Genomic DNA, 27,500 nt, shown 5'->3' on the forward strand with positions numbered 1-27,500 from the left:
ATGTTTGTATATTTATATGTTCATATATTTATGTTTGTATATTTATATGTTTGTATATTTATATGTTTGTATATTTACATGTTCATATATTTTAATGTTTGTATATTTATATGTTCATATATTTATGTTTATATATTTATATGTTCATATATTTATATGTTTGTATATTTATGTTTGTATATTTGTATGTTCATATATTTATATGTTCATATATTTACATGTTTGTATATTTACATGTTTGTATATTTATGTTTGTATATTTAGATGTGTGTATATTTATGTTTGTATATTTATATGTTTGTATATTTATGTTTGTATATTTATGTTTGTATATTTATATATTCATATATTTATATGTTTATATATTTATGTTTGTATATTTGTATGTTCATATATTTACATGTTTGTATATTTACATGTTTGTATATTTGTTTGTATATTTAGATGTGTGTATATTTATGTTTGTATATTTATATGTTTGTATATTTACATGTTCATATATTTTAATGTTTGTATATTTATATGTTCATATATTTATATGTTTGTATATTTATGTTTGTATATTTATGTTTGTATATTTACATGTTCATATATTTTAATGTTTGTATATTTATGTTTGTATATTTATGTTTGTATATTTACATGTTCATATATTTATATGTTTGTATATTTATGTTTGTATATTTATATGTTTGTATATTTATATGTTTGTATATTTACATGTTCATATATTTTAATGTTTGTATATTTATGTTTGTATATTTATGTTTGTATATTTACATGTTCATATATTTATATGTTTGTATATTTATGTTTGTATATTTATATGTTTGTATATTTACATGTTCATATATTTTAATGTTTGTATATTTATATGTTCATATATTTATGTTTGTATATTTATATGTTTGTATATTTATATGTTTGTATATTTACATGTTCATATATTTTAATGTTTGTATATTTATATGTTCATATATTTATGTTTATATATTTATATGTTCATATATTTATATGTTTGTATATTTATGTTTGTATATTTGTATGTTCATATATTTATATGTTCATATATTTACATGTTTGTATATTTACATGTTTGTATATTTATGTTTGTATATTTAGATGTGTGTATATTTATGTTTGTATATTTATATGTTTGTATATTTACATGTTCATATATTTATATGTTCATATATTTATATGTTCATATATTTACATGTTTGTATATTTATATGTGTGTATATTTATATGTTTGTATATTTAGATGTGTGTATATTTATGTTTGTATATTTAGATGTGTGTATATTTATGTTTGTATATTTATATGTTTGTATATTTATATGTTTGTATATTTATATGTTCATATATTTATATGTTTGTATATTTATGTTTGTATATTTATATGTTCAAATATTTATATGTGTGTATATTTATATGTTTGTATATTTAGATGTGTGTATATTTATGTTTGTATATTTATGTGTGTATATTTATATGTGTGTATATTTACATGTTCATATATTTATATGTTTGTATATTTATGTTTATATATTTATATGTTTATATATTTATATGTTTGTATATTTATATGTTCATATATTTATATGTTTATATATTTATATGTTTGTATATTTATATGTTCATATATTTATATGTTTGTATATTTATATGTTCGTATATTTACATGTTTGTATATTCATATGTGTGTATATTTATATGTTCATATATTTATATGTTTGTATATTTATATGTTCGTATATTTATATGTTTGTATATTCATATGTGTGTATATTTATATGTTCATATATTTATATGTGTGTATATTTATATGTGTGTATATTTATGTGTGTATATTTATATGTTTGTATATTTATATGTTCATATATTTATATGTTTGTATATTTACATGTTTGTATATTCATATGTGTGTATATTTATATGTTCATATATTTATGTGTGTATATTTATATGTTTGTATATTTATATGTTCATATATTTATATGTTTCTATATTTACATGTTCATATATTTATATGTGTGTATATTTATATGTTTGTATATTTATATGTTCATATATTTATATGTTTGTATATTTACATGTTTGTATATTTATATGTTTGTATATTTATATGTTTGTATATTTATATGTTTGTATATTTACATGTTTGTATATTTATATGTGTGTGAGTGTGGCCTCTGACCTGCTGCAGCACGGCTCCCATAGAAGGAGCAGAAGTCGTATTAAAGACATAAAGATTTATCTGTTTCTTCAGAGTCTCCAGAAACACAGAAGTGGAGGAATGAACGTCTGTTATTTAAGATCCAGCTGTTACATTCCTGAGGTCACGACTCTCTGCTGCTCATTCATCATTTATATTTATATTAGTTTATTATTAAGTGTTTCACTTACTGAACGTTTTCACCCTCACGTTCCTCCTCATTTCTTCTTCTGGTCCACATATTTGTGTTTCGGTGCATTTTTAGAATAAAACACTGAATGTTGTTCACTTGTAACTCTGTAGTAAAATAAATAATTTAAAAAGAAATATATCAGAATACTGTAACTATCGCTGGGAGGACTGCACTAAAACACAAATATGTGGACCAGAAGAAGAAAATCGTTTTCTCTTTTCTTTTTTTTCTTTTTTTTTAGATTTCTTTTTATTGTTGTTTTGCTTCTTTTTGTTTAGTTTTATTTATCATATATTTAGCTTAGTTTAGCTTGGATTCGTTAAGTTTAGTTTAGTTTTCTCTTCTTTTCTTAAATGTTGAGTTAAATTAAAAGACAGAACGTTTTTTCCTCTCATGAGAGAATACTTCACATTCTTATATTAAACATCTGAGTAACAGATCTGAGTGTTATCAAACACTTTAAATCCATTTATTTTTATCCTCCTGCAGTTTAAACCTGTTAGTCTGAATCCTACTCGTTAGGTTTCCTCTAGAGGCTTCTGGTCCTCCTCCGCTCCATCTGGACATGAGTTATGGAGGAGCAGCTGGAGGAGGAGGAGGAAGAGGAAGAGCTTAGCTCTCCACCAGTAGAAGTGTCTTTTTATAATATAACCCTTTAAATTGTTGAGGAACTCAAAACAACACTTTCAACAAACTTAATAAACTCATGGAGATAATTTAAGCTTTAAGCTTTAATTATGTTGATCAACTAAATGTACTCCTTTAAAGTGAGTTCTACCAACCTTAATAAGTTAAGTTCATCCGACCCAAGTAAATTAAGTTGGACCAACATAATTAAAGCTTAATGCTTAAAACCTCTTGAGCCCTAGCCCTATTTTTAGGCCTCTGCTCAAAAATTGCATACCCATACTAAAAGGAGTGTATATCTGTAACTACAAGGTCTATTTGAATAATTCTCATGTTATAATAAAGGTAACACTTGTGAGATTTGTTCAGAGGTGTAAATATCAGTGTATATGTTACTGGTTAAGAGTAAATGAAGATGGCACACAGCTCAAATTGAAAGATTTCAGGTTTGCCTGAAATAAAAAGCACTTAAAGCATGAATATGTCTTTTGAATGATGCATCTGAAAGTTTAAACCTCTCCCAGATCATAGCACAACACATGAACAGTCTCTGTGCAAATTTAGACTTTGATAAAGTGAAGCAGAACAAAGTTAGAGAGGTTTTAGTACAGAGAGGTCAGGCGAGGTCACACAAATTGGAACCAGCTGTTCCATTGTAATTTTATACACTATATAACTATATATTTCACTTGTTTTATCACTAATAGTGTTCAATACATCCAAATACAGCAGTTTGGCTTCATTTTGAGAGCCTGGATCCTCTCTGAGACCTGTTTCTGTCTCTCATCCATGGGATTTTCTTGTCTGAATTCCAGTGTGTATGTAGGCCTATCTCAGCCTACCATTGGTCGATTTCAGTGAATGAGCCCTCCTTCGACGTGTCAGAGTCCAAGGAATTGAGTAGGGATAACGTGGGATTGATTGACAGAATTGTTAGCCAGTCAGAATCAAAAACGTGCCGTCCCTCGCCAAGCGGAAAATCCGATACACCGAAAGTAAAATCCCTACCCCCAGCTCCCCTAAGTTAGATTGACCCCCCTTTCTTCAAGGAAACAGTTCAATGACAAACAGGATATACGTCGAACACATATTTGAATGGAAATAACCGGGAATTTATCCGTTCTCTTCACGAAATCAGCTAAAGGTGAGGAGCATTTATGATTATTATTGATAAAGCGGTTTGTGGTTCTGGTGCTTGTTTGCTCACAGCTCTGTAACGGTTTCACGGAGAGAAATTCTGAAGATATCTCTGGATTCTGTGTCAAATTCTTGTGCTTTCTGATGTATTGGTTGTCCGTGTTAGCTTTTAGCTTTGTGTTCGTAACTTTGTCCGGTGTGCGTAGCTCACCGAGTGAAGGCGAAAAATATGTGATATTGTGGTACATCTTCTAGTTGATTATTTTAGTTGTGTAGAGTTGTGTTTGGAGTGTGTACAATGGCTCGCAGGATATTGTTGCCCAGAATCTCTTCTTTAACTGGGTTTATAACATGTGTGTAACATTCATTATATTCATTTCTGAAAAGTCCACTCTCTTCACTAAACTTTCTCGCTGGAACCCCAAATGGTCCTCGCTCGTTAGCGAAAGAAAGCAGTTTAATCGTGTTAATTATCTCCATGAGTTGATTAAGTTGGTAGTGAAGATAATCATCCTTCAGTTCATTTCTATGAAAAACATTCTGAACACTAAACGTGGTGAAATGTACATGAAGTTCTGCAGAGAGAAGAAGAGTTCAGATCAACACGTTACATAACGGGAGGAAGAGGAGGGGAGCAGATTAAGATGAGGATGAAGATGATGATCAGCAGGTGGAGCTGAGGATGAGGAGGATGAAGATGAGGTCCAGCTGGAGTCCGAAGCAGATGATGAATCACAGTCTGAATGTTCTTTTCCTTAAAAAGACCTCGAACAGGCAGAGACACACACACACACACACACACACACACACACACACACACACACATACATACACACACACATACACACACACACATACATACACACATACATACACACACACACACACACACACATACACATACACACACACACACATACACACACACACACACACACACTGTATTTATGACTTTTTCAGACTATTTTTATTCTCCACTGAGACATTTCAGAACTTTACGACAGCGTCTATTTCTCAACCCTCTTCTTCTTCTTCTTCTTCTTCTTCTTCTTCTTCTTCTTCTTCTTCTTCACATTAAAAGAATCATAAAGAAAAAAACAAAAGACTTCTTCATTTAAAATGTGTTTTCTGTCCCAGTGATGGAGGACGGACTCTGATCACATCTCTGGGTAGTTTAAAGGCTCATATAATAAATCATATCTCATCAATAACAGAACGTGTGGATTATAGTCTGTGAGGAACAACATCTGGATGAACCACAACGATAGACCTTCAGAATAAGAGCTGCGGTGGATTGAGAGTTCAAACCTCGGCTCCAAAAAAACCAAATGAGATTAAAAGAAAACAAAGATGCAGAACAGAACGGCCCTCCTCGTCTCCTCGTCCTCGTCTCCTCGTCTCCTCGTCCTCGTCTCCTCGTCTCCTCGTCTCCTCCTCCTCGTCTCCTCGTCCTCGTCTCCTCGTCTCCTCCTCCTCGTCTATGTTCCTGTCTGGGCGCTGTTAGCGCTCCATACGTGAACACAGGAACAGAAACCTGAGACTCTGTATAATGTTAGGTTTTAATTCCCCTCAAAGGAAAACGTCAACTTTAATATTCAGAAAACACTTTTTATTTTCACCAGAGAACAAAAAATATTCTGTTGTTGTAAAACCATAAAACAATCTCACGTTTGATGTAAAGATGTCTAAACCTTCTCTTTGTTTCTACTGAAACACATCTTCATGTTCCTTCTGTCACACAGGAAACATTACTGTTCTTTAAAACATTTCATCTACTTGAAGACATTTCATGTCAGCAGATGTTCTCTTCCTCTGGAGGTGACTGTTCAATGTTTACACATCTGGTTTCAACAGATCCGCTGAGCTTTGATGTGAAGTGGTGGAAAAAAAGGCAGTTACTCTCAGGAGTCAGAGCTTTAAAGTGCTTTATATATACATGTATATATATATATATATATAAATATATTAGTGCTGGGCAAGTTAACGTGTTATTATCACGTTAACGCATTAATTAATTAACGCCGACAATTATTTTATCGCGCGTTAACGCAGTTTTTTTTATTATTAAGCGACATTTTTAACACAAGAAGCAGCGAGCGGTGAACAGCTGTTTGTGGCGTCTCTTCCTGTTTCCTTCCCCTACGTTCCCCTGGGTCCTAAGTCCCTCCATGTACAGCTTCTTTTCACCCTCTATGTACCAACATACATTTATAACAAACACCACACATGTTACGCTAATCAGTGTAGCATAGCGTCTGACCAACATACCAACAAATAAATGATTCATTTAAATTATTGTTTTAGAGTTTTTAAAGTGTTTTGTTTGTAATATGTATAATAATCATATCATTTAGTTATCACTACTGAGACTTTAACAAACATTAAAACATGACGTAGATAGGTTTCAGGTTTAAGATGTATATTTAAATTCATCTCTGACACACATGAAGATAAAGTTGTGAACACGCTGAATATCTATGATCAGAATCATTATAACTGTGTTATATCTGCTGCTGTGTGAAGAGAATCCTGCTGTTAACAAGAACCTGATGAGTTTAACGTGTTTAAACCAAATGTTGTTGACCTTTAGTTCATAGAGCAGCACTTTAACATAAAAGTGAGAATACACTACTTTAGAATTCATTATTGAATTCTGCGCATTACAATGAGATTAATCGCAATTTCAAATTGTAATCGTTGCCCAGCACTAATAATAAATATATATATGTATATATATATATATATATACATATATATATATATATGTATATATGTCTATATATATATATGTATACTATAGGATACATATATGTCAAACAGATAAAACACAAATAAAGATATACAATAACTGCTTTTATAACAATCATAATAATTAATATTATTATAATTATTATTATAGATACTTCAGAGTATTACACATTTGACAAATAAGTTTCATAAATATACAAGTAAATGTTCAAAGTTATTATTTTAATAAATCAATCAGTAGATGTCAGTGAACTAATGTAAGGAGTGTGGTGCAGTGAGTCACATGTAACGTGATGCTTTTGCTTTTTAGAGACGAGGAGTTTTGGCCCTACAGGGCTGCCGTACAGGAGCCTTTGTTTATCCTGCCGCTTCTTTAAAAACCAGAGAAGAAGAGTGGCGAGAGGTCAGACCACCCTCACTGGTGTCTAATGAACAGTTGGAACCATTTATTTAATGCTGTTTAATACGAGTTAGTGTGTGTGTGTGTGTGTGTGTGTGTGTGTGTGTGTGTGTGTGTGTGTGTGTGTGTGTGGGTGGGTGGGTGTGAGTTCTTCTTCTGTCCTTTATTAGTGTGTTGGGTGCTGCCTTCATGGACCACCGTACCAGCGGTGTCTTTCAGCTCTCTGGTTGATTCCCTTCCTGTTTCTCTCTCACAGTGTTTTCATCCTCACTATCGTTACTGAAGCGCAGAAGAAGAACCGACTCAGAGAGCTCTCAGGTCCTCCAGAGACACTCGAGCGTTTCCATCTGAGCACCTGAAGAAGACGCCCGAAGGCCTCCAGACCAAACATCTAGAGCAGTGGTTCTCAGCTGGTCTGGCTGTGGGACCCACCATCACCCCTTAATGACAAGCCGTGACCCAAATGTTCAACTTCTCAAAGTTATTTAATGTAAAGATGGATCAGTCTGAACCTGAGCTGAACCTCTGCAGTCGTCGTGTAGCAGCTCTCTAGTGCAGAGAAGCTGTTCGCTCAATGAGCATGAAAACAAACTGTGTGTGTTCTTCTATGCTGTGAGATGTTGGGTGTATATTAACATTACGAGGCATTAACGCCAAATACTGTTAAGGAGTGTGAATAACTCCGATGCATAAAAAATCCCCTTCAAAATAAAAGCACAAGATTTTCAGTTATTTTTTCTCCCAGGAAAAGGCCCGCGACCCACGGATCTAGAGGACTTAAAGGGTCACGTGATCCTCAACGTGTGGTGAACTCATCCAATAGAAACTCACTGGAGATCAGCTGTCTGACACATCGAAGAGCCCAACAAATGACCTCCTAACCTCCTATCCTAACCACTTCTCCTTGACCTGAAAAGGCCATGGGGTCAAGGAAAGGTGTGAAGGAGTTAGGAGACGACAATCGTGGTGTGTAGAGATTCCACTACTTTTACATAATTACGTAGCTTTCACTAAGCTAACAGGAGCTAAAAGATGCCAACCGGTGCTAAAGGGAGCTAACTGAAGACAACCAGTGCTAAAAGGAGCTAACAGAAGACATCCAGTGCTAAAGGGAGCTAACAGAAGACATCCAGTGCTAAAAGGAGCTAACAGAAGACAGCCAGTGCTAAAGGGAGCTAACAGAAGACATCCAGTGCTAAAAGGAGCTAACAGAAGACATCCAGTGCTAAAGGGAGCTAACAGAAGACAGCCAGTGCTAAAGGGAGCTAACAGAAGACAGCCAGTGCTAAAGGGAGCTAACAGAAGACAGCCAGTGCTAAAGGGAGCTAACAGAAGACATCCAGTGCTAAAGGGAGCTAACAGAAGACAGCCAGTGCTAAAAGGAGCTAACAGAAGACATCCAGTGCTAAAGGGAGCTAACAGAAGACATCCAGTGCTAAAGGGAGCTAACAGAAGACATCCAGTGCTAAAGGGTGCTAACAGAAGCTAAAGGGAGCAAACAGAAGCTAAAGGGAGCTAACAGAAGCTAAAGGGAGCAAACAGAAGCTAACGGGAGCTAATGGGGGTCATGTGGGCTCCTCCATTAGCTCCTTTTAGATTTGTGTGAAACTGATTAGTGAACTACATCTCCTCTCTCCTCCCCCTCTTGTCGTCTCCTCTCTCCTCGTCTCCTCAGTGAAACCCTCAGTAATAACGTCTTCAGTGTTTTCAGACATCAGGTCAGAGGTGAGTTGTTCTTGGACTCTCGTCTCCTCATTCCTCTCTAATCACATTCCTCATACTGGAAATATAAATACATCATAATATATATATTAGTACAACATATTTTCAGTGGATGTTCTTCTTCAACGTGTTTCACCATCTTTCTTCTGAACAACAGATTCATGAAGTTTTTAGAAGGAGAAGTGAAACGAAGTGACTCTTCTTCTGTTCAGTCTATTAATATCAGGATGGAAACAGGAAGTGACATCACTGGGTCTGTCTGTCTGTCTGCAGGACACTCTACAACAACATGCTGCGGCTGCTTCTCCACACCTTCATCCGTGTCTTCGTCCTCTCAGGTGAGTCTGGAGCTCCTCAGAGGAGTGGACAGAATAATAATGTTTTTAGAGACGTGTCCCTAATAAAGGTGTCCTTCTGATGTCTCCTTTGTCCTCTGAGGCGTGTCGGCGGTCGCCACGGAGACGGTGGTGGGCGTGGCCGGGAGGATGGTGACGCTGCCGTGTCGCTCAGAGGCAGCGAATCAGAGAGGAGTGGAGGTGTGCTGGGGGAGTGGCCAACCGTCACTGTTCACCTGCCGGGACACGGTGGTCCAGGCCGCTGGAGACCAGCTCACATACAGGAAGTCACTCAGGTACCAGGCGTCTCCTGATCTGAGACCGTTAAATGAGAGTGTTTACCCTCTTGAGCTCTAAGCCTATTTTTAGGCCTCCTTTAAAGTGAGTTCTACCAACCCTAATAAGTTAAGTTCATCCGACCCAAGTAAATTAAGTTGGACCAACATAATTAAAGCTTAATGCTTAAAACCTCTTGAGCCCTAGCCCTATTTTTAGGCCTCTGCTCAAAAATTGCATACCCATACTAAAAAGACTGGTGTTCTGTAACTACAAGGTCTATTTGAATAATTCTGATGTTATAATAAAGGTAACACTTGTGCGATTTGTTCAGATGTGTAAATATCAGTGTATATGTTACTGGTTAAGAGTAAATAAAGATGGTACACAGCTCAAATTGAAAAGTTTCAGGTTCGCCTGAAAAAAAAGCACTTTTATTGTTATTATTTCTTTGGAATGATGCAGCTCCAAGCCTGAATCATAGCACAATATATGAACAGGTTTTAGTACAAAGAGGTCAGGCGAGGTCAGCCAAATTGTAATTTTGGAACCAGTTGTTCCATTGTAATTTTATACACTATATAACTATACATTTCACTTGTTTTATCACTAATAGTGTTCAATCTATCCAAATACAGCAGTTTGGCTTCATTTTGAGAGCCTGGGTCCTCTCTGAGCCGGTCTCTGTCTCTCATCCATGGGACTTTCTCGTCTGAATTCCAGTTGCTCTGTGTGTATGTAGGCCTAGCTCAGCCTATCATTGGTCGATTTCAGTCGATGAGCCCTCCTCCTACGCGTCAGAGTCCAAGGAATTGAACGGGGACGACGTGGGATTGATTGACAGAATCGTTAGCCAGTGAGAATCAATACGCTCGTCGTGTCTCGTGATGCGTAAAAACTGATACGCCGAGACTCAAATCGTCCCCCCCTCGCCCCCCTGCTTTATCAGAATCAGAATCAGAATCAGAACCGTTTATTGACAGTGTATTTTTCAGATACAAGGAATTTGTCATGGCGGGTGGTGCATAACATTAGACAATAACATTAAACTATAGTATTAAACAAACAACAACAATCAACAGTGCAAGAAATAGAAACATATTAAAATTTACAATAGAATTTAAAATAATATAAAATAAAGTGCACAACAAACAGATAACAGGACTTTAAACAAGTGTAATGTAAAAGTGCCAAGTGTATTTAAATATGAAGGGATGTGCGGGGGAGTGACCGGTAGGACATTGTCCTGGGGATGACAGAGTCAGTGGGGGACCCGGGCTCTGTTAATCAGCCCGACTGAAGATGGGAAGAAACTGTTCATGTGTCGTGAGGTCTTGGTCCTGATGGAGGTCTTGGTCCTGATGGAGGTCTTGGTCCTGATGGACCTCAGCCTCCTGCCAGATGGAAGGGACACAAACAGTTTATGTCCAGGGTGAGAAGGGTCGGCTTATTTAGATTAGATTTAGAAAACAAGCCTGCTTTCCCGGACACAGTTCAATGAGAAACAGGATATACGTAGAGGACATGTTCTAGCTCCAGGACCGGGAAAATATGCTTTGTCTTCATCAATATCAGCTCAAGGTAAGGAACGGCTATGATTATGATCTGTAAAGCAGTTTGTGGTTTTGCTGCTTGTTGGCTGTGTGTCTGTCATGGTTTCACGGAGAGACATTTGAAGACATCTCTGGAATCTGCGTGTTGTCGGCTTGCTTTCTGCTATCTCGGTTTGGCTGGTTAGCCGTTAGCTTTCACGTGGTAGCTCAAAACGGAGTGCGTAGGCTGCGCAGCTATGGCGAAAAATACGTGATATTGTGGTAAATCTTCTAGTTGACTATAGTAGTTCTGTAGAATTGTGTTTGGAGTGTGTAAAAATGGCTTGCAGGATATTGTTGCCCAGACTGTGTTTTTAATCTAGTATATAACATGTATATATGCATTTTATTCACTCTCGATAACTGCATTTTTTCGACGGTATATGCTACCCAGTCTGAGCCAGAGAGCCCCCAAATTTGGGGGCCTCGTGCATAACAGGTCCTCTGGTGCTTAGAAACACTACCACTTCAGTCCACAGGGGCCGCCTGAATCCCCACTAACTAAAAGTTCCTATCAGCTGTAATTAAAATAAGAATGTGATGTGGCCTTCAGGTACTCCGTGTCCTCGTCCTCGTCTCTGACCATCTCCACCTCTCGACCGTCGGACTCTGGTTTCTATCACTGCAGAGTTCAGCTGGCCGGTTTGTTCAACGACCAGACGACCAGCGTGCACCTCATCGTCATCGACCATTCATTCGCCTCGGACTCCTCAGACGCTGGGGATACCGGGAACCTGAACGCACCACACACACCAGGTGAGCACCAGACACACCTGCAGGGACCGGCTAGTATGTTTTGGCGATTTTATTTTTTTCATCATCTCATCTGATTGACAGGTTACAAAACAAGGGAGGTGACGGAGGAGACAGGAAGTGATGTCACGGGGGAGAACTCCACAGGACCAATGATGGCGCTGGTTCAGGTGACAGAGAATAAACTGAATTATACACATTAATATCTTTACTGTAATTATATTGAAGATTATAATAACTATATATTATTTTTATCTTTGTAAAGTTATCATTGTTAGCTAACGTTACGACGCCCTCAACTGAGGCAGCCAACGTTAAGACACTCTCCACTGAACAAGCTAACGTTACGACGCTCTCCACTGAGTTAGCTATCGTTACGACGCTCTCCACTGAACAAGCTAACGTTACGACTCTCTCCACTGAACAAACTATCGTTACGACGCTGTCCACTGAACAAGCTAACGTTACGACGCTCTCCACTGAACAAGCTAACGTTACGACGCTCTCCACTGAACAAACTATCGTTACGACGCTCTCCACTGAACAAGCTAACGTTACGACGCTCTCCACTGAACAAACTATCGTTACGACGCTCTCCACTGAACAAGCTAACGTTACGACGCTCTCCACTGAACAAGCTAACGTTACGACGCTCTCCACTGAACAAATTATCGTTACGACGCTCTCCACTGAACGAGCTAACGTTACGACGCTCTCCACTGAACAAGCTAACGTTACGACGCTCTCCACTGAACAAATTATCGTTACGACGCTCTCCACTGAACGAGCTAACGTTACGACGCTCTCCACTGAACAAGCTAACGTTACGACGCTCTCCACTGAACAAGCTAACGTTACGACGCTCTCCACTGAACAAGCTAACGTTACGACGCTCTCCACTGAGCTAGCTGACCTGCATGTTTGTTTGTTGACAGTCGTCCGAGCAGCAGCAGGTCAACAGTCTGCAGAGCTTCATCGGAAACACAATGAGAGTCTCCTTCATCATCTTCATTCCTGCTCTGCTGCTGACGGCTGCTTACAGTCAGTACACACACACACACACACACACACACATGCACACACACACACATACAAACACACACAAAAATAACAAAACAAAACAAGAATTACAAAAACAAAGAACAGTAAATATAGCAAACCGTCAATAAATAACAACAAATTAACTCATTATTTATCATATCAACCTGTGTGTGCGTGTGTGTGTCTGCAGGTGTTTGGAGGTCAGAGAGCGACAGGAGGATGAACCAATCAGAGGAGGAGGAGGCGGAGCTCCGTGTAGAAACAGGAAGCTTATGAATGTGTTTTTTCATCACATCCTCCTGAAGTCAGAGAAACACATTTGATTAAAACAAGAAACTAAACATTAAATTGGATCCTCGTGGTTATTTGATCATATTCATACATTCATATCTCAGCGTTGCTGTTAATGTTAACTACAAATATTTATACCTTTTTGATTTGTAGTCGTGTTTATACCTCAAATCATCTTTACTTTATAATTATTTGACCAATATTTAATCAATAGTAAATTATGTTTCAAGTTTGTCTCACAATGAAACAGCGCTGGATGTCCATAGACTGCAGTGTAGTGGATTAAAATGCTACAATAAGTAACCACAGATAATAAATATCTTATCACATATATATTTGTATCTTTAAATTAAGATATAAATAATTTGACTTAATCTAAATGTTCTGTTAATCTTCTGTTGAACTATTAAATGTCCACTGGAATCCATAATGTCATCATCTTGTTTTAGTTTTGGTGTCTTTTAAAGTGATAAAAGTAAAATTGTGTTTGTTCATATCAGTTTTCTGTCATTTGCCAACACGTGGAAACAGCGCCATGAGCTCATAGACCTACACTCTGTGGCCACAGGTGGTACTGCAGCCTGCTCTTTAAAATGTTAATTCAACTCAACTTGTATCATTAACTTGAAGTAAAAAATCAACATTTATTAGTTTGACTAATGAGTTGATGATTTCACAAAATGTTTTAACTTCTTTTAACTAGTTTTCTCAAATGAGGTTCATGTGGAGGCTGTAATGAAGACTGACGCCTAAAGGGGGCGCCGTAGCATTAAAAAAGACACTTCAGTGGCTTCAATGGTTCAATGGCTTCAATAGCTTTTCAAAATATGTTTTGAATTTAATAATTTTGGGGTGGATAAATATTAAAAATATTTTTATTGTTGCATTCATAAGTAACACAACACATACATTATTCATTGATATGTAAGGGAATACAAAATGAATAATGTGCCCAAAATTTCAGGTGAAATTTGATCTCAGTTCATTGTAAATAATTATTTTAAGGAGAAACAATTATAGTTGAATGTTATGTCGTAATTATTTCCCTCATTTTGTGTCTAATTTTCTTAAACATGTTTACTAGAGATGCAGAAATGTTGTGGGAGGAGCTTCCTCCTCTCAGTCGACTAAGTGATGGTTAAAAGATTATTTTTGTTAATTGTAATAGATTCAGTTTGAGCTGCAGATATTTCTTACAGTGTGGATATCCGCTGTCCTTTTTCAGCTTTTGATGAAGTGAAAGTCAGTCCGAGAATCAGAAAACAGGAAGCTGTGAACATCTAAAGCCACCAACAGGAAGTCATGCACTGACCACATGTTTACACTCCCTCTGGTGACTTTACACTCAAATAATGATCTTACAATCATTATGATGTAACAGACTACAGAAATGTATTTCGACCAGGGACATAGTATTAACATATATATATATATAGATTTAAATGAATCACATGACTCACTGTTATAAGCAGACAGTCCTCCCTAAACAAACAGCTGTATTCTCATCACGAAACATATTTACGTTTATTATTAGATGGCAACCTCGAGTGGTCGAATAATTGTGACGAGATCGAAGGAGGAAGTCAGACTACGTAGATTAAAGACACCCGATCTAATATAGTTTATTTAAATACTTAATCTAAGTGTCACTACACACGTACTTAGTTTTGTTTCGATTCACAACATGAACCTCGAGTTAAAAACGTTTCTGTAGCTCGTAATCTCTCCGACGGTCATAGGTGTTGTTTAGGGAGACATTAGAAAACGTGTTAGATGAAGTTGCAACTTTAAATTATTTTCTTTATGTGATGTTTTACTATGTATGTTAAGTTAAGTCATGTTATTTTGTACCATGTTACATTTGTTTTTTTATGTTTTGTTACGTTATATTTTGTTACGTTATGTTTTGTTACGTTATGTTTTGTTATGTTATATTTTGTTTTGTTATATTTTGTTTCATTATGTTTTGTCTCGTTATGTTTTGTTACTTTATGTTTTGTTACTTTATGTTTTGTCTCGTTATGTTTTTTTATGTTTTTTTTACTACGAGCCATCCGGTCCTTGTACCATCCTTGTATTTGAGCCTGATTTAAAGAAACATGTTTAAAAATGTCTCAGAAGTTTCTTAGTTTCTAAAAATCTCTTTCTTTGTGTGTTTTTTTTTCTTTTCTCTGAGGCAGAAGCAGATCATTTTTTACAGTGTGCAGTGCAGCTGTGACTCAGTGTGAGTTTAAATGTGAGAGTGTGATGAAACTGTCAGTGTGTTCATGATGAAGATCTTTCTGCTCCTCGCTCTCCTCACAGGTGACGTATATTCATGTTATCACCGTTTCTCCATTTACAAGTGATCAAACACTTTAATAGAACTTCAAAACTTTATTTTTTTTCTCTGGGTGTTGTTTGGTTTCTGTTAATATTACTGACGATAACACTGTTTCTTCTTCACAGCATTTATTTGTAGATTTCTAGAAAACAAATGTTTCTTTCTGTTTTTGTACTTTCATCATATTTAACTATATATTACGTCATATTTAACACTTTCAAACACACACATTGGGGTTTTATTTTCATTTCAGACAAACTTGAGGGATTAAAAAAATTAAAAGTGGATGAAGCAGCAGATTAGAACAGGTTGAGATCTGATTTTACAGCGTTTGTTTGTGTCCTACAGTCAGTGAAGGTGACGGCATCAGAGTTGTCGGTCAAACAGGTGAAGGCGTCACTCTGTCCTGTAAATACGACATCAAATACAAAGGGGGGCTGTCCGCCTGTTGGGGTCGAGGTGGAATACCATTGTCAGGATGCGGAGACCAGCTCGTCTCCACCGACGGACACAATGTGAAGGAAGGAACCAGAGTTTCCAGCAGGTATCAGTTACTGGGACGACTGGAGGATGGAGACGTTTCTCTGACGATCCTGAACGTCTCCGAGACGGATGCTGGACTCTACGGGTGCAGAGTGCACATACCCGGATTGTTCAACGACGACAAACATGACTTTGATTTGGTTGTTGAGAAAGGTGAGAAATTATTGATTTGGATAATAAAGTTTTTATAGAATATAGTTTTAGTTGAGTTAAGTTGAGTTTAAACTGGTTGGTTGTTCCACTGTTTCTACGCTATATGTATGTTTCATAGACCATTCAGTTTGGGTCCATGTTTACTTCCTGTCAGCTGATCGTGATCAAATCCTGAAGGTCTGACGTGTTAGCATACGGAAGGACACTTTACGAATCTCAGCCGGACATTTGACTGTTACAGCAGACAATTCAAATTAATTCAATTCAATTTATTTTGGAAAGCCAACTATCACAAATTTGCCTCAGAGGTCTTTACAATCTGAAAACATACTCTAACTATAAACCTGAGCCAGCTCTCTAGGGGTGTAATATGGTACTATAAGCTCCTCCCTTCGGTACCGAACGAGCCCCATTTGGGGTTCCAGCGAGAGAGTTTAGCGAAGAGAGCGTCGTAAAATGCACTTTTCAGAAACGACTATAATGAATATCACACACGTTATATACCCACTGAACGGAGAGATTCTGGGAAAAAATACCAAAAAAGCCATTTTACTCACTCCAAACACAATTATACACAAACAAATAATCAACTACAAGTTGTGCCACAATATCACATATTTTCAGCAAGCTACGGCGAGCTTCGCACTCCGCTACCAGATATCATCACAAAACTCACGGCTATCACGGCCGACCGATACATCGGAGAGCAAGAGGATTCCACACACAATCTGGAGATATCTTCAGAATTTCTCTCAGTGAAACCATTAGAACCATACAGCCAACAAACCATCGCAAACAATCATATCGCTTCTCACCGTGAGCTGATTTTCGTGAAAAAAACGGACAAAATCCCCGTAGAAATCCGTGCAGCCATGTGCCTGCTGTCTGTCCGATGTGTTTCTAAAGTTTTCCATGACAAAATGGTGGTCAATCCACCTCGCTGGACGAAGGGGTTGTGATTTTTACTTTTCGACGAATTGATTTTACGCTCGAGGTGGCGCGGTGAATTTTAGATTTTTTAGTGGCAAAAGATTCTGTCTATCAATTCCAATCGCCTCCCTGAGTCATTTCCTCATCCAACGTGGTGTCACATGCTGAAATTGGCCAATCATAGGCTTTTGTAAGCTCCAATACACACACTGAGAGAGACGGAAAAATCTCTGGAGGAGACTTCAATCAGGCCCTGAGAGGTCAAAATGGGTCAAAATGATGCCAAACTGCTGTAATTGGATAGATTGAACACTATTAGTCATAAAACAAGTGAAATATATAGTTATATAGTATATAAAATTAGAATGGCACAGCTGGAACAGCTGATTCCAAAATGAGAATTTGGCTTGACCTCCCCTGAACTCTCCGTACTGAAACCTCCTTTTGTTGAGACTACTGACATGTGCTATGATTTGGGAGAGTTTTAGGTGTACTGCTGCATTATTTCAAAGACAAACAAACAATAAAAGTGCTTTTCTTTCAGGCGAATCTGAAACTTTTTCATTTGAGCTGTGTGTCATCTTCATTTGGTATTAACCAGTAACATATACACTGATATTTATACATCTGTTCAAATCTCACAAGTGTTTCTGTTATTATAACATCAACATTATTAAAATAGACCTTGTAGTTAGAGAGATACACTCTTCTGAGTATGGGTATGCAATTTTCGAGCAGAGGCCTAAAAATAGGCTTAAGGATTAAAAGGTTAATTAATGTGATGGTGTCTGACCAATCAGGGCTTTATAGGTGAGCAGAAGGATTTTAAATTATATTCTAGATTTTACAGGGAGCCAGCGCAGAGAAACTAATACGGGAGTAATAGGATTTCTTATTTTTTGTTAGTACACATGCTGCAGCATTCTGAATCAACTGGAGATATTTAAGAGACGTATTAGAGCAGCCTGATAATAAGGAATCACAGTAGTCTAGTCTAGAGGTAACAAATGCATGAACTGTTTTCTGCATGGCTTTGAGGCAGGAGGTGTCTGATTTATTAAATGTTACGTAGGTGAAAAAAGGCAGTCCTTGAAATGTGTTTTATCTGGGCGTTAAAGGGCACATCCTGATCAAAGAGAACTAAGAGATTCTTTACGGTGCTGCTGGATGCAGAGCAACAACATCTAGAGAAACTATATCATTAGATAATTGATTTATAGTCGACCAACTTCAATTTAGTCTGAGTTTATCATCAGGAAGTTGCAGCTCATCCAGGTTTTTAAGTCCTTAATTAAGACATGCTTGTAGTTTAATGAGCTGGTTGGTTAGATATATATAATTGAGTATCATCTGCATAACAATGAAAGTTTAGAGAGTGTTTTCTAGTGGAGTTATGGGTCAGATACATGAAGATTGATTGATTGATTGATTGACTGAACAGTCACAGCTGTTGTTTTGTGTTTCAGCTCCACAGACGACCACATCAACAACGTTAACCAGAGAGACGACCACCGATGAGACGGCTTCTACAACAGGTACAGCACAGAGAGAATGAAGATACTACATCTTCATTCTCTACACTAAAGACCACGCTCAGACAATAGAGTGTTGATGAGCATTAAGTTCAGTTTTACTCATTTAGCAGGTAGCTAGTTAGCTAGCTAGCTTACTAATCCCCCCATGATTTTATGCTCCAGTTACAGAGCATATAAAGCTTCACATGAACCGCTGGACTCGGTGTACGTTACTTTAACATGTAGCCAGACTTCACTGTTATTACCTTCTGTTCATGATGGCCGTTAACGACTTTCAATTAGCTCATGCTAATCACTAAGGCTGATCCTACTGACTAGTGTTATGATTTGGTTTAGGTAAGTGCTGTAAAATGTCTGTTATGGTGACATAATACATTATAAACTCTTATAAACATTTGTGAATTAGAGTTTACATGCAAGGCTGGGATGTGTGTATGCTAACCATTAGCGTTAGCTGTAGCTATGTAGATGCTAGCGATAAGCATTAAGCGATTCACAGGCTAATTGAAAGGACATTATATTTCTGAACATAGATTTCTGTTTTGCTTAATGTCTGTTTGTCCATCCAGAATTTTGAATATTAAAAATGAATGTTTGCGGTTTGGTACATTTTTAGCTCTATTCTGCATATTTTACGCTGTTTTCATGGAAATGATACAATTCTATTGTATATTTTATTTTTGATATGATCAAACAGGTTTTGCTTTTAAGTCAATACTTCATAAGTTAAGATGAAACTTTTTGAGGGAAGTACAGAGTCTAAAGCGTTCACAATGACATAATGCTGCTGACACAGCTGCACTCAAACATCTGCTTTCGTTTCCTCGTCCTGCAGGTCAACTGACCTCGACCGAGCGCCTCCCGACTTCCTCCTCCAGCAACATCACGGCCGAGGTGAGAGAGGAAGATTAACTACAGAGAAACTCAGACGGTTGAAAAGTGTAAAACTTACTTTCAACATCGTGTGAAACCATAAGTCAACTTTGATTTATTTGTTATGTAACTTCTGTACTTCAGTAACAGAACTTCTCCAGTTATTTTAACCCAAATCACCATCTTTAATTAAACCTAACTAAGTAGTTTAGTTGTCTAAACCTAACTTAGTAGTTTAGTTGTCTAAAGCTAACTTAGTTTTGTTGTCTCAATCTAACTTTGTAGTTTTGTTGTCTCAAGCTAACTTAGTTTAGTTGTCTCAACCTAACTTTGTAGTTTTTTTGTCTCAAGCTAACTAAGTAGTTTTGTTGTCTCAACCTAACTTAGTTTAGTTGTCTAAACCTAACTAAGTAGTTTAGTTGTCTAAAGCTAACTTAGTTTTGTTGTCTCAACCTAACTATATAGTTTAGTTGTATAAACCACAGCTTCATCACTGTGTTTTTAATATCAATCAATAAAAGTATTGATAAGTATTGGTATCAATTAAATCCCAGCGCTGCACATCCTTATAGCTGTTTTATCGTCCAGCATCCTGACGCTGTGTGTGTGTGTGTGTGTGTGTGTGTCACAGGTCAGCAGCAGCAGTGTCAGCGTGGTTCTGGTGTTGGTTCTGGTCGGGTTGGTGTCTCTGGTTACAGCAGCGGTCCTCGTCATCGGTAATGTTCTCAGAGATCTGGTCGCCTCAGGCTGACGTCACATGACCTCCATCCGTTTTCATACATGAGTGAAGTTAATAAATGTACGCATGAAGGTGCCGGTTACAAAAGAGTATTATGGTACTCTTTAATAATACTACTCTTATTAAAGAGTATTATGGTACTCTTTAATAATACTACTCTTATTAAAGAGTATTATGATAATACTTGATACTTAAGATCTTCCTCTATTAACAGGATTTATGTTGCAGACTTACTCACAACGCTGCAGCTTTTGTTTTATCTTCTCTCACATATTTCATATGTACATTAATGTGAACATATCACAGTTTACTAGATGATGGATCAATGAATGTGATCATCGTCTCTCACTCGTAGCTCTGCTGGAGGCTGAAGTCTCTGTCGTACTGGAGACAATTTACTGCTTTTGTTCCTTTACAGTTTCTTTGTGAACATGAAATAAAGGTTTTAAAATGAAGCGTAGTATGTGTGGATGAAGGTCAGTCTTCAGTTGTTCCTCCATGTTTCCATCAGACCAGCTGACCTGATGTGTTTGTGTCTCTGCAGCTTTCAGAAGGAGGCGACTCTGCAAAACGTGAGTTCAGTTGTGAAACTTCCTCTTCTCTTGTTTCTTTAGAAGTTTAGAAGTTTGTGGTTGATGCTGCAGCTCTCTGATGATGAATCATGAGTCGGCAGTTTAACCACATGGCTGTGCCCCCCCCACGTTACCGTCATCTTCATCTTCATCTTCGTTAATCGAAATCTAGAAACCACAAACCCTCCGACAGGAGGACCAGAGTCAGAACGGACCCCCAACGCTGCCTTCAGGCTCTGATGAAGAACACGAGCTGTCTAAACCTCAACCCACAAAACTCGACTCAACGTTTCCCTTCACACTTCATTTTCCTTCACAAGCTTTTCTCTGAACATCAAACAGTTTCAGGTTTTTTTCTGCTTCTGTCATATTTTTCTCTCTCTCCATGATTTTCACTTCAAAATAAAAGTCCTGCTCCTCAAACAGAACCATCATGACTAGAAACAGGGTGTAGGGTTAACCCTCCACCCTGTTTCTAGTCTCTCCTCTCTCCTCTCTCCTCTCTCCTCTCTCCTCTCCTCTCTCCTCCTCTCCTCCTCCTGTAGTTCAGTCAGAGCTCCTCTCTTGTGGTCACGTGATGTCACAGATGAATCCATCATGACGTCATAGTTTCACTCTGTCATGTTTTTATTCGTGGAGACGTTTTAATGTTTGTCTTCACGGTTCAGGTTTTTGTCATAACTGTCACCACAAACAGGAAGTGTGAAGATGATGATGATGATGAAGATGATGAACTCCCTCCCTAAACCCTTAAAGGGACAGTTCACCCCAAAATCAAACACGTATTCCTTTTACCTGCAATGATATGAATGAAGCGTGTTATTTATGTCTTATGACGATATAATAGAAACATGTGAGCCGCTGACCCTTTAACCTCCGGGCTAAAATGAACAGCTCTGAGTTCATTAATGATGAAAGGAAACGCTTTGGTGTTCCTCTGGGCTTCCAACTGGTAACCCTGAGTTTTGTGTCACAACGCTATGAATTGTGGGTAATTCCCAGTCCTGTATCTTAAGTAACTGAGAGATGTTATCACCATCAGGCATAAAGAAATAAAGTCTTTCTGTGTTCAGCGCTCGGCTGCAGGTCCACAGTTCGGTCCGGTTCAGGTCTCCAGAGCTCCGGAGTCGAGAGTCGGCGGTGGAGAACATCTACCAGATAGAGGAAGGAGGCGATGGAGGCGAAGGAGGCGAAGGAGGCGATGGAGGCGAAGGAGGCGAAGGAGGCGAAGGAGGCGATGGAGGCGAGTACGAGTATTGCCCCTGAGCCCCTGAGCCCACGAAGCTGACGCACGGACGCCGACGAGAACTTGTCACCTGGATTCAGGAGGCGTTCAGGGTCCTTCAGTCCCTCAGACTGCCAGCAGGGGAACAACCAATGAGACGTTCAGGGACACCGTGGACTACAACTCCCAGAGAGCATTGCTGTCAGAGGCCTGCAGCCGGACAGACACGTGGTGAACGCTGCGTCTACGTCACATGTGATGACGGGACTCCTGAGATGAAGACATTTAATCACTACATCATGATGTTGATTCTTTTTGTTTGTTTGTTGTTTTCTCTAAGCCTCATGGGTAATGTAGTGTTTGCAGAGTCTGCTGAATAAAACTGTGATGTAACTCGTGTTCAGTCCTTTATCTCCTGAGCGACAGCATGTCGTCAGTCTTCGTACTTTAACGGTGAAAGTCGTCCAGTCAGAACCCCGCGTCTCACACACACACACACACACACACACACACACACACACACACACACACACACACACACACACACACACACACTCAGAGGTAAGACGGTGATCTCGTATAATATCTAGCAGCCTCTCTACAGACATTGATCCGTACTGATTATTGAGTGTGTGTGTGTGTGTTCATGTGTGTGTGTGTGTGTGTGTGTGTGTGTGTGTGTGTGAGTGTGTGTGTGTGTGTGTGTGTGTGTGTGTGTGTGTGTCTCCCTCTGCTGGACGTCTGTGGATGTATCGTCCAATCACCAAGTCCACGAGAGTCTCTGCCCGTCACCGCTACGGCATCAGAGTGAGGACAAAACTCTTCTTCTTCTTCTTCTTCTTCTTCTTCATATTAACTTCTATAATTAGTATATATTAACTAGTATATATTAGCTAGTATAACTAGTACACATGAACTAGTATAACTAGTACTTCTCTGTGGTGCGTTCAGGGCAGGCTGTGAGAGTCTGTCCTCGTCCTTCTGGTGTCAGATGTTCAGAGAGATGAAGGACAGGAAGCTTCCCACCACGCTGATGACATCATCCACCGCTGATGACATCAATGCTGTGACTCACACCTGTGCTCTCATTGGTTATAAGTGACGACAGTAATCAGTGATGTCATTTGTTATTAGTTTGAAGTTAAATATTGTTTACAGAGAGACTTTTATAACAAACAACAGAAACAAACGAATATATTCAATATAGGAAGAATCTAGATAATATATATAATATTATATATATATATATATATATATATATATATATATATATAGAGAGAGAGAGAGAGAGAGAGAGAGAGAGAGAGAGAGAGAGAGAGAGAGAGAGAGAGAGAGAGAGACACTATAGTGTAGCCTGGTCTTTTATTTTGAAAGGTCGGGTTGATGATACCTCCGGTCCGATGGGGGCGCTGTTGTCTTCTACCATCAAACTAACAGACGAAGAAGAAACTCAAACACGTGTCGGTTTCCTCTCGAGCAGCGCGTGCTGTGACCAACAGAAGCTCCGAGTGAACGAGTAACGTTATCGATTCATATTCATATTAAATCAGAAATGACGAAGACGAAGAAGGAGAAGGTGTCTGCGGACGTAGAGGAGGCCGCGGTGGCCGACGGGAACGAGAAGTCGTACCACGAGCTGATCGCTCACGTGAACCCCATCGCTCAGCCGCTGGCCTCCAAGAAGCTCAGCAAGAAGCTGTACAAGTGCGTGAAGAAGGGTAAGAAGAGCCGCTAGAGAACCGCTAGAGAACCATCAACGTTCTCTGTCTGCAGCACGGCAGTGCGCGAGAGGCTGTCTGTGTTCTTCTGATCGAGCTCACGTGAAACAAAGTGAAACACGTTCACGTGAGGCTCTGCTCGGGCTGTCTGCACACGGTGCAGCGGCCAGCGTGCTGCCTCGTGCAGCAGAGAGAGAAGGCTCATAATATTAATGTTAATGTTAATGTTCATGTTCATGTTGATATTAATATTAATGTTCATGTTAATGTTGATAATGATCCAGTTGTCTCTTCATAGTTCAGGATGTTCCTGCAGGTCGGAGGAGATGTTGAACAGTGAACACTGGAGCTCTCTGTGTTCCTGTAGATGTGAAATAGATCTTCTGTGATGAACTCTTCATCTCTATTGTTTACTTCTATTGTTTAGTTCTATTGTCTCAGAGGACTCTAACTCTTTATTTGCTGTCGTTGCAGCTTCCAAAGTGAAGAACATCCGCAGAGGAGTGAAGGAGGTGCAGAAGTTCATCAACAAGGGGGAGAAAGGGTGAGTCGGCCATGTTTGTTTCTAAAGCGCCACTTGATGACCTCATGGATTAAAGGTGAAGATGTTTATTAATGTGTGTGTGTGTGTGTGTGTGTGCGCAGCATCGTGGTGATGGCCGGAGACACGCTGCCCATAGACGTCTACTGTCACCTGCCCGTCATGTGTGAGGACAGGAACCTGCCGTACGCCTACATCCCGTCTAAAGGGGTGAGCGGCTGATGACGTCATGTTATAATCTCATTGTTATGTTAAAGTGCTGCTCTATGAACTAAAGGTCAACATGTGGTGTGAACACGTTAAACTCGTCCGGTTGTTAACAGCAGGATTCTCTGCTCAGTGTGACGTCATGTGAAACGTTTCATCACAATGTGTGTGTCGTGTGTTCACTCCTCTTCATCACTATGATGCTGTAACTCAGAGGGGATGAACCCTGCTCTTAGAGAGTGTCTCTCAGCGGCGGCCATCTTTGTTTGTTGTCATGTGACTAAGCCCCGCCCCCTCCTCTCTGGTTCCAGGATCTGGGTTCTTCTGCCGGCTCCAAGAGGCCGACCTGCGTGATCCTGATCAAACCTCACGAGGACTACCAGGACGCCTACGACGAGTGCGTCGCCGAGGTGACCGGCCTCCCCAAACCTCTGTGAGCCGTCAGCCAATCGGTGAGCAGCTCTTTAAAAAAAACACGTTTCAGTTTAACAATCGCCAAAACAATTTTCATCTTTACGACGGTCCTTGAACACATCATGTGACAAACGCTTCCATCAGAACACAACCAAAATAAAGCTTAAAATATATTTCATCAAACATTTTATTCTTCATGGTTCAGGAGGAGGAGGAGGAGGAGGAGGAGGAGGAGGAGGAGGAGGAGGTTTAATATATAAATGGAACGTAGAGACTTTTTATAACATTTGGGATGTTACATTCTAGTGTTTTCCAATTTTTGTAAAATAAATCATGAAATAAATTCATCTTGTGTTTTCTTCTTAATGATTGATGACATCATCGTGTTCTAGTTCTCTACTTCTAGTCATCATGCAGGACTTTTATTTTGAAAATCAAGATGCCAGAGAGAACTGTGTTGTCGAGGGTTAATAAACATTCAGTACTTTTATCTGTATTTGTTCGTTACATAAATGTTAAAGCCTCCCGATCAATAAACAGGATGTAGCTAGGCTAGCAGTTTCCCCCTGCTCCCAGTGTTTGTGCTAAGCTAGGCTAACGGTTCTTGTTGTTCTGTTGTGCAGGTGAAGAAGAACCCGACGGACCAATCAGGTGGCTGGATTCAGACGTTTGGAGAACAAACTGTAAATACTTCGTGGTTTTAAGACGTCCGGCTGTAAAATAACAGTTTGATCGTTTATCAGAAAAGATTTATTTTCTACAAATGTTTTTTCTTTTTTGATCTTTTGTTGTTTCTGTTAAACGTGTTGAGTTTGATTAAAGGAATGTGAAGAGAGTCTGGTCCTTTCATGAACCACAGTTCATTCAAACATCACCTTTATGAAGAACATTTCATCATTCAGACACACGGGGCAGCGCTGAGTCTCTGGTCCTGGTGCCCCCTGAAGACCTGAACCCTCAGACTGAGGCTGTAAAGATGAACTTCCACCTCTGACCACACGGTGTCGAGTCCTGATGAAGTGACATCACGGTTTGTTTATTAGGAGGCTCATCTTTAAAACTCGTGATCTGATTAAAGTCTCCAGAATCTCTTCGTTTAACAGACTTCCTGTTTATTGATCTCACAGCTGTTTGTTTCAGTTCTGATACTTTTACTGGACTCCAGGATTTCAAGGGCTTCTTCGTGCAGGTTCTGGTTTCAGAGGTCCTTGGGGGGTCTTTTCTACGAGGGTCCCAGGAGTCTTAGAGAGAATTCAGCTTGTATGAGGAGAATCCCAGAGCTACTTCAGGGGTTAAAGGGTCCTAAGGGCTCTAGAGTTCCCCCCATGGTGGTTTATGGTTCATTTCATGAGGCTCAAGTGGCCTTTGAGGAGGTTCTTGGGGGGACGTTGATGTCTTGACACTAAATCTAGCCGATACGAGTCGGCAGCACGTTGATGAACCTGTAGAGCAGGGGTGTCAAACATACGGCCCGCGGGCCGGATCCGGCCCGCCACGTCATTGTATGTGGCCCGCGAATCCGCCAGCAAAAAAAAAAATGTAAAATCGCACACGGCGGAGCTCCTCCCCGTTCTGCACGCACACACCTCCACCAGCGTATGTGGCAGCAGCAGCAGCAGCACCCCCCCCCCCCCCCGCTGACGACGACGAAGGAGCAGCAGCACCCCCCCCCTCCCGAAGACAACCGGCCCTTTGGGGGCAACCATGATGCCGATGCGGCCCCAGAGCAACAATGAGTTTGACACCCCTGCTGTAGAGCGATGTGGAGACGCTTCAGCCCGAGGACATGAGAAGAGGTTCACAGCGCTGATGGTGGATTCAGTCCGTCCTGTGAACCTTGTTCAGACTCGTAATCTCTCTGCTGATGTTCATGAACTCCTGTCGACATCGAGCCTCAGGCGACAGGAAGCAAAGACCCAGGAGAGCAGTCGAGGAGGTTCTTGGATACTTCTGAGGAGCTCGGGCTCCTCGTTTGTCCGTGTTCCTGGGTTCTATGTACTGTCAGGGTTCTTGAAGGACGTTGGCAGTCCTTAAGATGGTCGTAGAGTTCCTTGATGGAGATGTTTGAGGGTTTCCTTGTGGTTCCTTCATGTAGCAGGAGTCATTCAACGTGTTCTGTTGTTTTTTAAAGGTTCCACTCATGGTTCCAGCAATGTCTGAGAGGTTCCCAGCATTACAAGGCAGAGCTTCAGAGGTGACAGCATTTAGGGTTCCAAGAGTTCTTGGATGGTTCTGGCATGAAGGTTCCAGTTTCACTCGAAGGGAGTGAAATCTGAGCAGTTTCAGGACCGTGTGCAGATATCAGAGTCCCAAGAGACCATGACGAGGTTCTAGAGGACCGTGAGGGGGGGTAGGGGTCTGTCAACAGGTTCTAACTTAATACGGTTCTAGAGG

At 39.2% G+C, this 27,500-nt stretch overlaps 3 protein-coding genes across 3 annotated transcripts; all 3 read left to right on the forward strand.

The window, feature by feature from the left end:
- Positions 1-9,308: 9,308 nt before the first annotated feature.
- On the forward strand, positions 9,309-13,372 carry LOC306705010 (uncharacterized protein). Its single transcript, XM_079171649.1, has 6 exons — positions 9,309-9,383; positions 9,484-9,676; positions 11,802-12,004; positions 12,086-12,171; positions 12,937-13,042; positions 13,233-13,372. The coding sequence occupies exons 1-6, from the start codon at positions 9,335-9,337 to the stop codon at positions 13,316-13,318; spliced, it is 723 nt and encodes a 240-aa protein (XP_079027775.1). The 5' UTR covers positions 9,309-9,334; the 3' UTR covers positions 13,319-13,372.
- Positions 13,373-15,579: 2,207 nt separating this feature from the next.
- Positions 15,580-22,515, forward strand: LOC306705007 (uncharacterized protein). Its single transcript, XM_079171646.1, has 7 exons — positions 15,580-15,637; positions 16,005-16,352; positions 18,749-18,817; positions 19,653-19,711; positions 20,322-20,406; positions 20,974-21,001; positions 22,075-22,515. The coding sequence occupies exons 1-7, from the start codon at positions 15,601-15,603 to the stop codon at positions 22,265-22,267; spliced, it is 819 nt and encodes a 272-aa protein (XP_079027772.1). The 5' UTR covers positions 15,580-15,600; the 3' UTR covers positions 22,268-22,515.
- A 1,161-nt stretch (positions 22,516-23,676) lies between these two features.
- On the forward strand, positions 23,677-25,941 carry nhp2 (NHP2 ribonucleoprotein homolog (yeast)). Its single transcript, XM_079171653.1, has 5 exons — positions 23,677-23,944; positions 24,419-24,488; positions 24,590-24,695; positions 25,004-25,144; positions 25,730-25,941. Exons 1-4 carry the CDS (start codon positions 23,779-23,781, stop codon positions 25,127-25,129), a joined length of 468 nt encoding a protein of 155 aa, XP_079027779.1. The 5' UTR covers positions 23,677-23,778; the 3' UTR covers positions 25,130-25,144; positions 25,730-25,941.
- Positions 25,942-27,500: the final 1,559 nt, after the last annotated feature.

Source organism: Pholis gunnellus, assembly GCF_910591455.1.
Source record: "Pholis gunnellus genome assembly, chromosome: 13".
Lineage (NCBI taxonomy): Eukaryota > Metazoa > Chordata > Actinopteri > Perciformes > Pholidae > Pholis > Pholis gunnellus.